Below are 13,511 nucleotides of genomic sequence, written 5' to 3' on the forward strand. Positions count from 1 at the left end.
TTCTCAGGCTGTTTCAGGGATTTACAGCATGTAGAATATACTTCACACAACATCAGATAAACCCAAAATTATTTTGCTTTGGTATCACTATTAAAAAAATGATCAATGATTTTATACAAATTGCATCAAAGTGGAAAGATTCTTTATGAATTCAGCAAAACGTACCATATTCCATAAACCATCATTAATAACTTTGCCTCCAGTTGTGACTTTGGCTGTATATTCATTCTTAAACTGAATTTCAATCTTGCCCTCACGAAGTGCAATCAGGAACCAAGCTGAGTGATCAGAAGATTCTGCATACAGGATAACACCTTCTGAATCATATGTCCGGAAATCAAATTCAGCTGAAAATCTAAACAATGGACAAAGAGAGAGCCTTAATAGCAAGAAATATTGAAGACTATGTTATTCTTTTGTTTTCTTGTACTGGCAAACAGCAATACGTTGAAAGAGTCAACTCTTTCCCTGGAAAAAATAAAAGAGAAGGGCAGGACTAAGCTGTTCTTGTATTATCTCTGGCTCCATGTGTGTTTAAAATCAAGTTATTATACCTTCTTGCTTATTCGTGGAATCTTTTTTCCCAATGAAAAGATGCTTTGATAATTTTTCATCTTTTGGCATTTGTTTTGAAGGCACTCTTTAAAATGCTGGAATACTCATGTACAAATATTAGGCATATTGTCTCTCTCCTGGAGCCTTTTATACACTATTTAATCTGGCATTAAGATTCTTTTTTTTTTTTTGCTGTATCCATACGTGATTAGTAAAAGATGTTACAATTCCACGATTGAAGTTTATCCATCAAAAACATATTTTCCTATGATTTCATATATGTCAGGAAGGAATCACTCACAGAGATACACAAGGTAGTATCTGGATGACTGCAAGCATAATTAAGACTTCATGTGTGGTAAAGGAAGGTAAAGTCAAAGACTTTTAAATATATCTGTTCATTTAATTTCAAAAGCTCTTTTAATTTCAAAAGCTCTCCCAAATTCTAATTGCATAAATTACTATACTAGAGTACATGGAAGGAGACTAAAAAATAATATATATCAATTCAGTGCCCATAGGATACTTTAATGAGAATTAGCATTAAAGTTTCCAAGGAACCAGCAAAGCAAAATGACTGAAAAAAGATAAACAGGGAATAGGAAAAATAGTTGTATAACCATTAGTCATCTGAGTTAAGTTAAAATAAAGGTAATTTAAGTTAAAAAATCAAGAATTCAGATAATTACTAAATAAGGCAAGAAAGAATCCCACACTCTTTCTTATTCCACATATAATAGTATAGTGATAGAGGCACCACTTGCAATGGGGCACAAATCTACCTCAAATGGAACAAAGAAAATGTGATAGGGCTTCCCTGGTGGCGCAGTGGTTGAGAGTCCGCCTGCTGATGCAGGGGACACGGGTTCGTGCCCCAGTCCGGGAAGATCCCACATGCCGCGGAGCGGCTGGGCCTGTGAGCCATGGCTGCTGAGCCTGCGCGTCCGGAGCCTGTGCTCCGCAACGGGAGAGGCCACAACAGTCAGAGGCCCGCGTACCGCAAAAAAAAAAAAAAAACAGAAAAAGAAAAAGTGATAGAATAAACTTTTTAGTCTTTAGAATTCCAAGAAAATATTACAAAGAGGTAAATGTGGAGTAAAGTATGTTGGGTAGATAACAATGTAGTAGGAATTTACTGAACTCATATTAAAAAGAACCATTTTGCTTCGAGTAGGGACTTCTATTCTCTTTCATATTCATCACATTTTGCTGATGTGAAACATATATTATCTTGCCAAAACCCAAATCTATGTACTCTCAGGATCTTATAGAAGTTCATCCTATTATGGAGATAATTTCCTTCTCTTTGTAAAATCATGCTAAACCAGTCATTCAAAGAGTCGTGTTCTGCACATTTTCTGTCTGGAATACATCAGCATACTGACTCATTATATTGGGGAACAATTCATTTTTTTTCAGAAGTATTGTAGAGTGAAAAAAAGTGAATCTGCTAACTTTGGGGTAGGGTAAGTATTTGATCATGGGAAACAGAGCTGAAGGAATTTGCAAAAAAAGAAAAAAAAAATATAAAAGTGTTAGCTGTTCTTTGTGTTCGTTACACAGGTGGCAGCTTATAAAAATTCATCAAGCTTACATGTAAGATACATGTATATTTCTATGTATATATATATATATATTTATAATACTTCAATAAAAAGTTTAAACTAAACAAATAATAAACAAATAAATACTGAAAGAAATAATTGATCCAATTTGATCCAATGTTACAGCCCAAGCATTTGTGAATTGTGAAAAATGAATACCTCTGAAAGTGCCTGAAGGTATGTAATAATGAACTCTTCTCTCTCATTACTCTCATAGCAAGGAAAGGTTGTCTACAATCAAATCACTAGAAGATATTATTTGCTCTGAGATGTTGTAGAAAACCACAACTTGGGGGAAACGAGAGTGTCAAAAGAGCACAATTAAATCAGTGAATAAATTTCAATGTTCCTAAATGGTAAAATTTCTATGGATTGAGTTGAATTATTTAATGAATAATCACTCATATATCTAATGAATTAAATATTCATGCTTATCTAATTAAAATATTTTAAAATTTGTACTCTATAATCAGTCTCAAATGTTTCCTTTCCATTATTCCAACAAAATTCTGAAATTCTTTTCCTAGTTCCAACAATGTATGGCTCTGAGAAAATTTGATAATTAGAGTCATGACTCAAAAATAGAAGAAATTACTCCCTCCTGAAAGTCAGCCTAACTACAGGAACAGCAGATAAAGTACCCAGATAGTCAACTAAAATCATGTGATGCATTCCTTTAAAATACTACTTAAGCAATCATATATAGTTTCCTTAATAATTATGAATATAACTATATTCTAAAAGCAGTATTTTGAATATTTCTCATTACTTAATTTTTAACAACATGTATAAAGAAAGAAAATTTCACAAATACATTAAATCTACTTTCCCAGCTTCTTAGTAAATATGTATTCACTAGAAAAGGAAGAACTATGGATTAAGATAAAATGATCATTGGAGAAAATCAGCCTAGAACGACCCCAAATGATTCAAGCATGAAAATTACGTGTAAAGATAAAAATGAACTTTGGGGTACCTCATATCATCTGACTGATAATACACCTAACTTATCTGATAATAAAATTTCATACATTTTAAACCTTTCAGTCACTTCTTTTCTTATGTCCTGACCTGCTTATCTCTAGAAATTATCATTGACATTGGTACCTCACCTGGTGATTTCCGGCAAACGAAATTTTAAATACAAAACAACCCCTACAAACTGCTCTGCCAAGTAAAGCAATTCATAATTTTTGTCAAGGTTCAAAGGAAGACACACTGGAACAGCCTGGAGAAAAGGCAACAAAACAAACAAAAAGCATAGGTTACTGCTTGGTGTTTGTGTCAGGGTATCATCCTTTCTCTATTTCCTAGTGTTCTTGTCAAATGTATCCTCTGTGATACACTAAAATAAATTAAGAACACCCATGGTAATAATAAAGCAATATCTTTTACTTCCTTGTATAGTCTATCAGTATAATCTCCAAGAATACACGTTTTAAAGTCTCATTAAGCCAAAATTTTTCTGAGCAAAAATTTGCTATCTAGATAGTAAAGGGAATGCTGGAAAACCGGAATGGGTTAAATATAAAGTAAGATATCACTGTAATCTCCAAGGAATTCACCAAAAAAAAAAGTGATTTAGAGTCATCTGATGTAACATCAAGTTTTTTTCCTTCTAAGAGTAAAAACAAATATTAAAATGGAAAGTTTTTTAAGGGAGAAGTTCTTGGGCATACATACAGGGATATTCTGAGGGGAACTGTGTAAACAGCACTGTGTTAAATCTAGGTCCAGAAATAATATCTCATTTCCTCTTAGAACTTCCATAAATCTATTCCAAGGTAGATGGTAATGTGTAACTACAACAAATACTGAAATAATAGAAAACCAAATTACAAAATAGACATGAACACAATACAGTCCAATGAAGTACTACCAACGTTATTACATATGCCAACTAGCTTACCTTACCTTTCTTTACCAAGTAGGTGGCATAACATGAAATGTTACATTTTTTGGACATACACAGCTTTCTCTGGGTAGCAGATATAGAGGTATGTGTAAATTCATGATTAAATCATTATTTAGTTCAGGGCTTTTTTCTACTGTCTGCTTCATAAGCATTTGAAATTTCACTTTAACTTTTAAAAATTAGAAGAGATTCAAGAATTTGACTAAAGATCACTAACATGTGATCCTTATTTAGGAAAAAAAAAAAAGAGCTTCAAATGTTGACCTATTTATTACAATGGAAGAAGAACTAGAACCTACCCCCAACATTCAATTTCTGGATCAATTATGAATTGAATCTTAGTAACTAAAAGCAATTTTGAGAGATACAAATTAACAAAATTGACCTCTCTGAATTTCCATATACTTAAACCCCAACTAAACCCTACTCTGACAGAGTTGTTTCCACCTGAGATTTTATGAGCACTCTTGCAAGTACTAACATGCCTGCGGCATGATCAAACTTGTCAGAGTGAGATAAAGAAAAGCAGACACTGGAAAATGTTTTCTCTAAAGTTCTATGAAAGACTTTTTTCTCACAAAGAGGAGTATAAACCTCAGCTTTTCTTAGTTTCTTAAATAAACATACACTTTGCATTTTATAAATGTACAGGCTATACAGATGAGCACTCTCTGAACTGTGGCCCTGCAGCTTTTCTTTTTTTTAATCCAGTCACTAATTATCCACAATGTTTACCACTTACATGACCAAAATTAGTAAAATGGATTGTGACTCATAGCCTGCTTTGAACTATAGCAGTTATAATAGACATCTGTATTCTCTTGATTTACCTCAACTGTGTGGAAATAAGTACCTGGTTCTTTCATTTTAAAAAAGAGATGGGAAGGTTAGCCTTGCAAAATGTTACCTCACAACTCTTCTGGTCTTGAGCAAGTTTGAATCCTTTCTTCCCATCACAGTAACAAGAGTAACCTCCAGGGTGATTGACACAAAGTTGAGCACACATGTTCTCAGAGCATTCATCCACATCTGGGGTAAAAGAGAACATAAATTTTAATATCTCCTAAATGTTCAATCCCACAGAAGAAGGACTATGTTGATTTTAGTATGAGATAATCAATGATAATAAATCCTTTGTGAAAGAAATTCCTTTGACATCAAATCACATTCCTTTGACATCAAATCACAAATCACTTGCCATGGAAATTTAAGTGAGTTACAAGTGTAATTTCTATTTATTTATATACCTGACCAACAAATTTAATAAATAACTTTCAGTAATTAATAATTAATAAAGATATAACAATTATACTAATTTTATGATTTTGAAGAAAAAAAGACTGAGAGTCTCCATGTAACTGTCACATCTGATCATATGAATTCCATTGACACTACTTCTTAACTCTTTGCTTTGAAGAAAAGAAAAGGAAGGGAAGGGAAGGGGAGAGGAGGGGAGGAGGAGGGAGGGGAGGATAGGAAGATAGGGAAGGGAAAGGAAGAAAAAAATCCCTTTTAATTGAAGGTTAATGTAATTGGAGATTAAATGATCATATCAAGAAAATTTCACTTTCCATAATGCAACGATTACTGGTGACAATAAATTTAAGGACATATATTTATTTCTTATGTAAAAAAAACAAAAAACCTCACTGTGCTATTACCTCCCATACTGTGAAATCTTCTATATGGTCCCTGTTCCTACTCCATATTTTAAGAAAATCATTCTTGAAAAGCTGTAATAAGATACTTCAGCTAAAGTACACTTCAGAGCTACCTACCATCCTTGACCTTTTTGATGAATACACCCTGTGATCTTTGAAAATTCCCAAACTCAAATACTATTATAGCATATAAGTTCTCCCTTAAAATGTCTTAAAATAGACCCCCCCAAATTAGTGAACCCTCAGTACCATAAAAATTGAATAGTATAACTAGAGTAATAAAGTAATATATAAATATATTTACATTTTCACATTTATATCTTTTTTAAAAAATCTGTCATTCGTTGAATATAACTACAATATTGATGATGAAGTTGGCTAATAATAAGTCTGCAAATGCTTACGGCTTACTACAGTAATTTCCACCTGGAGTGGTGGGAGAATAGAAATGGTGGGTTGGGGGGATATTTTTCAGTGAGTACATAAGGATATAACACATCAAAATCTCAAAAGGAGTATAAATAGTTGACAAAAAAACTATTCTAAGATTATCATCAATTTAGGCAAACTCATAGAGGCAGAAGTAAGTTGGAGGTTATCAGGGGCTGGGAAAGGGAGGAGGGGGAATTTATTGCTTAACAGTTACAGAGTTCTGTGTGGAAAAGTTTTGGAACAGATATGGTAATGGCTGCATAACTGTGTGAATGTAATTAATGCCCCTGAATTGTACACTTAAAAATGGTTAAAGGGCACATCTTATATATATATTTTGCCACAATAGAAAAATTATTGATTTGATTAGTTTTAGTCATGGTATTAAATTCATTTTGAAATTTTAAAAAATTCAAAGGAGATAATTTATATATATCCATGCTTTTTAAAAAAATATCTCTAACACAGTGGTCCCCAACTTTTTTGGCACAAGGGACTGGTTTCGTGGAAGACAATATTTCCATGGACGGTGGGGGGATGGTTCAGGAGGTAATGTGAGTGATGGGGGGACATGGGAAGCGGCAGATGGAGCTTCGCTTGCTCACCCGCCCCTCACCTCCTGCTCTGTGGCCTGTTCCTAACAGGTCGTGGACTGGTGTAGGCCCGGCCGTTGGGGACCCCTGCTCTAACACATCTAAGCTACCTGAGGCACACATGGCAGCACCACTGGAGCCAAATGAAGTAATCATAAGCTCCAAGGGGCTCTCCCAAAACCACAGGCACTAACATTACTAATCAGTACTTCTCAAGGTTTTAGAGCTTGGTTATCATTTGGTTATGAAGAGATTTTCTTTTACATGTATTTAATTATAATAGAACTAGGTCATTTACTATTTTACAATAAAAGGCACACTGATACATGCACAGAAAATCATTGAAAAGCTTGGTATAAAACCGAAGGTTTCTAACCACCCTTGTAACACCCACATGATTTTTAAATTTGCCTTTCTTTTTGCGTGTGTGTTCTTCCTTCAAGCTAGAAGTTCTTTTTATCTTTGAATATTATAAAATGTGTTTTTTCCCTGGTGGCACAGTGGTTAAGAATCCGCCTGCCAGTGTAGGGGACATGGGTTCAGTCCCTGGTCCGGGAAGATCCCACAAGCCAGAGCAACTAAGCCCGTGCACCACAAGTACTGAGCCTGCGCTCTAGAGCCCGTGAGCCACAACTACTGAAGCCTGGGCGCCTAGAGCCCGTGCTCTGCAACAAGAGAAGCCACTGCAATGAGAAGCCCACACACCGCAATGAGGAGTAGCCCCAATTCGCTGCAACTAGAGAAAGCCCGTGCACAGCAACGAAGGCCCAACGCAGCCAAAAGTAAATAAATAAATAAATAAATTTAAAAATGTGTTCTTTTGCTTCTATCATATATGGGAGGTCTCCAATTCATATACAGCTTAGAGGGCCAATCAGATTGCATACTACTAAAGAACCAATGCTTCTCATATCAAAACAGGGTGCAAACACCCTCTTCACCACCAATGACACCACCAGAACTTTACCTTCACAAGACTTTGATATGGGATTGTATCTGTAGCCTTCAGTGCATTCACATTCAAAGCCTCCTGGGATGTTCTTGCACACAGCTGTGCCACAAATGTTTGGCTTCACAGAGCATTCATCCACATCTATAAATGAAACCACTATATTAAAAAACATTTTTCCCATACCAGAAGATACTAGCAAAGACCCCTTGATTTGTGTTTCCTGGATCTAGTTTAATATATCTAATGAGACAACAAAGTGGCCTGGGAACAACAAAATATTAAATCTATCATCATATATTAGTTCACTAAATATGATTTCTTTATACAAATACATAGGGAATTTGATTGATGGTTGCTATTTCCTTTGTAGTCACATAAAAGAAAAAAAAGCGCTTTTTTTTTCTTATCTACCAGGATACAGTATGAAAATAAATGGAAGAAGAGACTCATCATATTCTTAATATGTATTCTTAAATACATGTTTCTGAAATATGGTCTTAACAGCATACTTACTCTGTATTATCACAAATATAAAAAGTAAAAATGAGATGGCTCATCAGTCTTACACCTTTGCTTTGGCAATGGACAATAGCTAAATCTCCATACTACTATTGGGGCTTAAATTATTCAAGATTCAAATTTAAAATGGGATTGGGTAAGGTGTTAAAGTATTTATAAAGTGCAGCTAATTCAGTGTAAATTTTAGTGTTAAATTACTATTCCAGAAATTTCAGATGCGTTTATTATATTACATAGTAGAGTAGGAGACGAAGTATTGATTGCAACTAGTTACTGAATAAGCACCTGTGAGAAAAACAAAACAAGTGACAGAAATAGTTCAATAGAGGTGTAATTACTAGTGAACTCTTTTCATTTGTACTCTCTGAGGAAAGGTGAGCTCAGGATGAAAAATATATTTTCTACTCTAAAAAGTTGATATTGATAGTTTAATTTTTCCACAGACTAATGGCCAAATTTTCAGACATTTCTCTATTTAAAATGACCTGCACAAAAATAAATGAATCAATCCCTTGTGGTAAGGGAATTTTTCTGTATATTGATTGTATTGGTGACAATATCCTGGGTGTTATAAGGTACTATAGTTTTGTAAGATTTTACTATCGGGAGAAATTGGGAAAAGGGTACATGGGATCTCTTTTTATTATTTCTTACAACGGCATGTGAATCTACAATTACTTCAAAAAATACTTACTTTTCTAAAAAGAGCTATAAAATCCATATTTTCAACAGAAAGTAAAAACATATGACTAAATTTATTTGGTTTGAGGCATATTACAAGGACTCATTTAAATCATATGAGTGTTGGTTATAGCACGTACATTTTATGACTCTACACTGACATCTAATGTCTGATGAAAAGTTTTATTCTTGCATTTTTGCACATTTACTGGCAGCTTAATCCCAGCCATATCCACATTTTAGCAAAGGCCCTACTGTAACAGTTGTATACATATTCTTCTTCTAGGTCTGTACTTTATTACTTAGGAATCATGGATAATAGATTATGTAAAATGAAGAATACAAGAACATATGTTCTGATCATCAGAGACACTCATTTATAAGAGAACTTTTTGTTAAGGTGTATTAACTCAATGGATAAGGATTAAATTCCTATTAATTAAAAATATAAATCATAAATTCTTTAGCAGTATAGACTATCCAAGTATTTAGATGTAGAAGTTTTAATGGGTATTATTTGCTTGTGGAATGCATATGGTACCCCTTCATTATAATGGTTTTCTATAACTATTGTTTTAATGATATTGATATTCTAAATCTCTAACCTCAAACACCTTCAAATAGGCAAACAAGAAACATATATAATCTGAAATTGGATAACTGCTTATAATAAATCGTTAGCTTATACAGTTTACCTTAGAGTCACTCAATTGCACTTTAAATGATATTATAGTAAACTATGCTAGACTAAACACTACAATACAGTGAGGGACAGACCACTCCTTGAATATGAATTCAATTTAAGGATTTACCAAAGCAGATATGAATAGAGTTGAAAAAGAAAATTTTACATTTTAACTTACTAAATTTTTTACTTCATCACAAAAAGAGGAGAAGTGGTGGGAGAAAGAAAAAGAGAGGGGGGAGAAGGAGGAAGAGAGGGAGGGAGGGAAGAAGAAAGAAAAGGAAGGAAAGAAGGAAGAAAGGAAGGGAAGGAGGAAAGGAGAGAAGAAAGAATAACTTGCTCCCATTTTCTAAAGGCAAAATTTAACTCCAGGCTGGAGAATTTCATTTTTAGTCACCCATGTACCTAGCACTTATATTTGAAGATTTAGTAAAGGTAGTTAAAGCAGTCTAATGGAAAAGACATTGTGCAGAAAAAAGAAAGGTAAAATTTGGGGGAAAGAGAAGCATAATTTAAAAAAAAGAAATACACTAGTAAAATGACTTAAACAGCTAAACTAACTGACTGGAATTATTTAAGTCTGAAATTAAAAAAGAAAAAAAGTTATGACCAGTGATGTGACCTTAGATGTATAAAGAGAAGGAAAACCAGAGCTTCATCTTTTTCAAAACCACAACAGGAAGTGAGGTGCAAGATGAAGGGTTTACATTGGAAATTAGAAAGGTATTTCTGACAAGAAAATATAAAATACAGTGAAATAAGTTATTAAGGATTGTGGTGATTTATTTGTAAACCGTTTATCTTATTGGAATAAAGGATATAATATTATAGTGTCTGGAAGAAAAAGGATAAACGACGATTTCACAAAGACTGTAGTATGCAAGGACTTGCACCAAAACTTCATTTTATCACCATATAAGGAAATTCTTCATTAAAACACGTGCATGTACACACATGCACACACAATAAGAAGACAACAAAATACTCTGTGAGTAAAAAAATACTCTATAAACAATAAACCAAAGGCAGTCCCATAGTATCACAAGGTTTCAAGGTAGATAATAATGTATACTTATTACAAGCACTTACCACCTAAGAGTTTTCCAAGAATTTCCTGGGGAAATTCCTCTAACTGAATTTTGCTCTCACATAGTAAATACCTTTTTAGTCTACCTTCTTACTCTTACCTTTGCAGTCCTTTTTATTTGAAAGCATAACAAAACCACTTTTACAGGAACAGTGGTAACTTCCAGGTGTATTATCACAAATCTGGCTACAACCTCCATTTACATTTGAAGGATGTTTGCATTCATTTATATCTAAAAAGGAGGAAATAAATTACTTTTAAAGTAATAAAACCTTCAGAGAACTTTTCAGGAGGCCAATCCAGATGAGCCAGCTGGGTTTATTGTACATACCAAATTCACACTTCTCTCCTTGCCAACCTGATTTACAAATGCAAGTGAATGTAGCTTGGCCATCTTTGCAGGTCATATATCCATCTTCATTGCATGGCAGGGGATTACACTGGTCTGAAATGGCTGAAGGAAATATATATCTATTTAATTTTTACCACATGCCATGGTAAAATAGAATTATACACCCTTTAATAGAATCCTGTGCACAAAGCCTATGGTCAATGGAAAAAAATTACAACTCATTCCTTCAAATACTTTTTCATTAAGGAAAGTGGATCCATTAGACAAATCTTTATATTTTGTAAAAGGGAGCTACTTTTATATTTGCATATATATACAGTACTTTATAACTGTAATTTAATATTCTTTTCATATATTACCTTATTTGATCCTTAAAACAATTCCATGAAGTAGGCAGACAGTAAAACTACTCAATATCAATAGAAATAGTGTAGTATCAATAGAAAAAGTTGGAACTTCCAAATTGGGCTAAGATAGAATAACAGGAACCAGATTTATTCTCCTGCTTTAAATAAATAGAATTCTAGTCAAATGGTTTTCAGACATTGGGCAACAGGTAGCAGAATACTGTGATTCCTAAGGAGGGACATTTTCTTCATAAAATGTCACAGCACTTTATCACTATCTTAAATGATATGCCCATTTGTGTCTTGACTTATTTGTGGTCACTCTCACCTCACTAGACACTGCAACGGTCCCTGGCTCCTGCATGATTCCATACCTGTTTCTCCAGCCTTCCTAGCTCATCTGCAAGTTCCTTCCATCTTTCCTTTACATTCTCCTTTGCTTATGTTAGCAAAGCAAACTGTTACTTGCAAACAAAAAAATTTTTTAATCTAATTAAAACCTAATTACTGAACTTTTCAAAGAAGTCCTCATAAAATCAAAATTTTTGAAAATTAGGTATTAGTTAAAATGACAGAAAACAGGTTAATCAGGAAATTATCAAATTATTTTTCTGTCCTTTGGTAAATTAAAAAAATAAAGTATGAATTAAATATACACATTTAGGCAAACTGTTTTACTTGCGTAGTTACAACTAATTTTGAATTATAGAAAATGCACATGAATGAATATCTCAATAATGCCAATGCTACATTTAAAATATTCACTAGACAAACATCCCAATTTACATGTTGCCATTTCACCTTTTTCTCTCTAACTGTAAGTCAGGAAATTGATAAACTAGAGACAAATAATCTATGAGAATTATCACTAGGACTTATGTGAACTTCAGGGGGAAAAGGCTAATTTGATATCACAAGATTTTCCACATTTATATTGTTGATGCCAAAAGTCAGAAAAATAAACGTGGTTCCACTTTGACCTATTAATCAACTCTAACATTTGGTCATAAGTACATGATTATGCAACAACAGCCAAGTTAAAGCTCTTGGGAATAAAATTCTGAAGTCAATGACCTAAAGCTTGGCAAACAAGGAACGCTTCAATTTAAACATTAGGTGGAAAATTCATTTTAAGTAAAACAGCAGCATTTACATCTAAAACACATTCCTTCAGGGAGTTCCTTGGCGGTCCAGTGGTTAGGACTCAGCGCTTTCACTGCTGTGGCCCAGGTTCAATCCCTAGCGGGGAAACTAAGATCCCACAAGCCACACGATGTGGTCAAAAAAAAAAAAAAGAAAAAAATTCATCTTTCATGTACATTGCTGTACACATACATACATATATGTATGAAACTTCAATAAAAAGTTTTAACTAAATAAATAATAAACAAATAAATAAATACTGAAAGAAATAATTATTTGGCCAATTTGATCCAGTGTTAGCGTCATGTGGCATGGCCAAAAAAATAAAAATAAATTAAAAACATTCCTTCAAATGCATTTTGAGAATACCTCCTTGCTGGGCCTTGCAGCCCTTCAAGGGCTCATTTGTTGATTTTTAAACATTAGTTATATTTATATGGGGGTACTTTACTTGCAGGTTTTTGTTTTGTTTTGTTTTGTTTTTTAAACTGATGGTAGAGGTGTTTACCATTGACACAGCTCCTTAGGTCAGGGTAAGCATTAGTTGACAGACGAGCAGCAGTGAATAATCCAGCTCTGAAGAAGCCAAGACAATCTGTAAATACAAACAAGTGTAATCTTAGAGCAGACACACTTACTTGATCTGAAATCATGGTAGAAATTATCTGAAGTGGTAGAATATTTATGCTTCTGTAGATTTACATGATTCAGCATTCAAAATGTCAATCCTAAATGTTTCCATCCACCTTTTTGAAAAATTAAAAATCTACAAGCAAGATTGCAATAAACACAGAATCATGAAAAATAGATTTATAGAGGCTTCTCTTTGGAAAAGAACCTTAAAGCCAGAAGTGAAAAATATTTTGAATTAGCAGGGAAATTTATTGCCACAAAAATCTATGTTCTTAATTCTGTAGCAGAGACCTAAAGTCACCCTCAAATCTATAGACCAGAGCCTAATTTAGAAATTGTCTATAATTAAGTC

The 13,511-nt window shown here is 33.6% G+C and overlaps 1 protein-coding gene across 2 annotated transcripts in view; it reads right to left on the reverse strand.

Annotated features, from left to right (window-relative positions):
- Nucleotides 1-13,511, reverse strand: part of PROS1 (protein S) — a 57,604-nt gene that overhangs the window by 16,501 nt on the left and 27,592 nt on the right. The window contains exons 4-10 of one of the 2 annotated variants that reach the window (XM_024759244.1): nucleotides 13,035-13,121; nucleotides 11,016-11,138; nucleotides 10,785-10,916; nucleotides 7,728-7,853; nucleotides 4,982-5,103; nucleotides 3,272-3,387; nucleotides 166-355 (exon numbers count right to left, since the gene is read on the reverse strand). In XM_024759244.1, the coding sequence (XP_024615012.1) occupies nucleotides 166-355; nucleotides 3,272-3,387; nucleotides 4,982-5,103; nucleotides 7,728-7,853; nucleotides 10,785-10,916; nucleotides 11,016-11,138; nucleotides 13,035-13,121 (896 nt within the window). The remainder of the gene's footprint in view (nucleotides 1-165; nucleotides 356-3,271; nucleotides 3,388-4,981; nucleotides 5,104-7,727; nucleotides 7,854-10,784; nucleotides 10,917-11,015; nucleotides 11,139-13,034; nucleotides 13,122-13,511) is intronic. The other variant, XM_024759245.1, reaches the window with a different exon arrangement.

Source organism: Neophocaena asiaeorientalis, unplaced genomic scaffold, assembly GCF_003031525.2.
Source record: "Neophocaena asiaeorientalis asiaeorientalis breed wild unplaced genomic scaffold, Neophocaena_asiaeorientalis_V1.1 scaffold197, whole genome shotgun sequence".
Classification (NCBI taxonomy): Eukaryota; Metazoa; Chordata; class Mammalia; order Artiodactyla; family Phocoenidae; genus Neophocaena; species Neophocaena asiaeorientalis.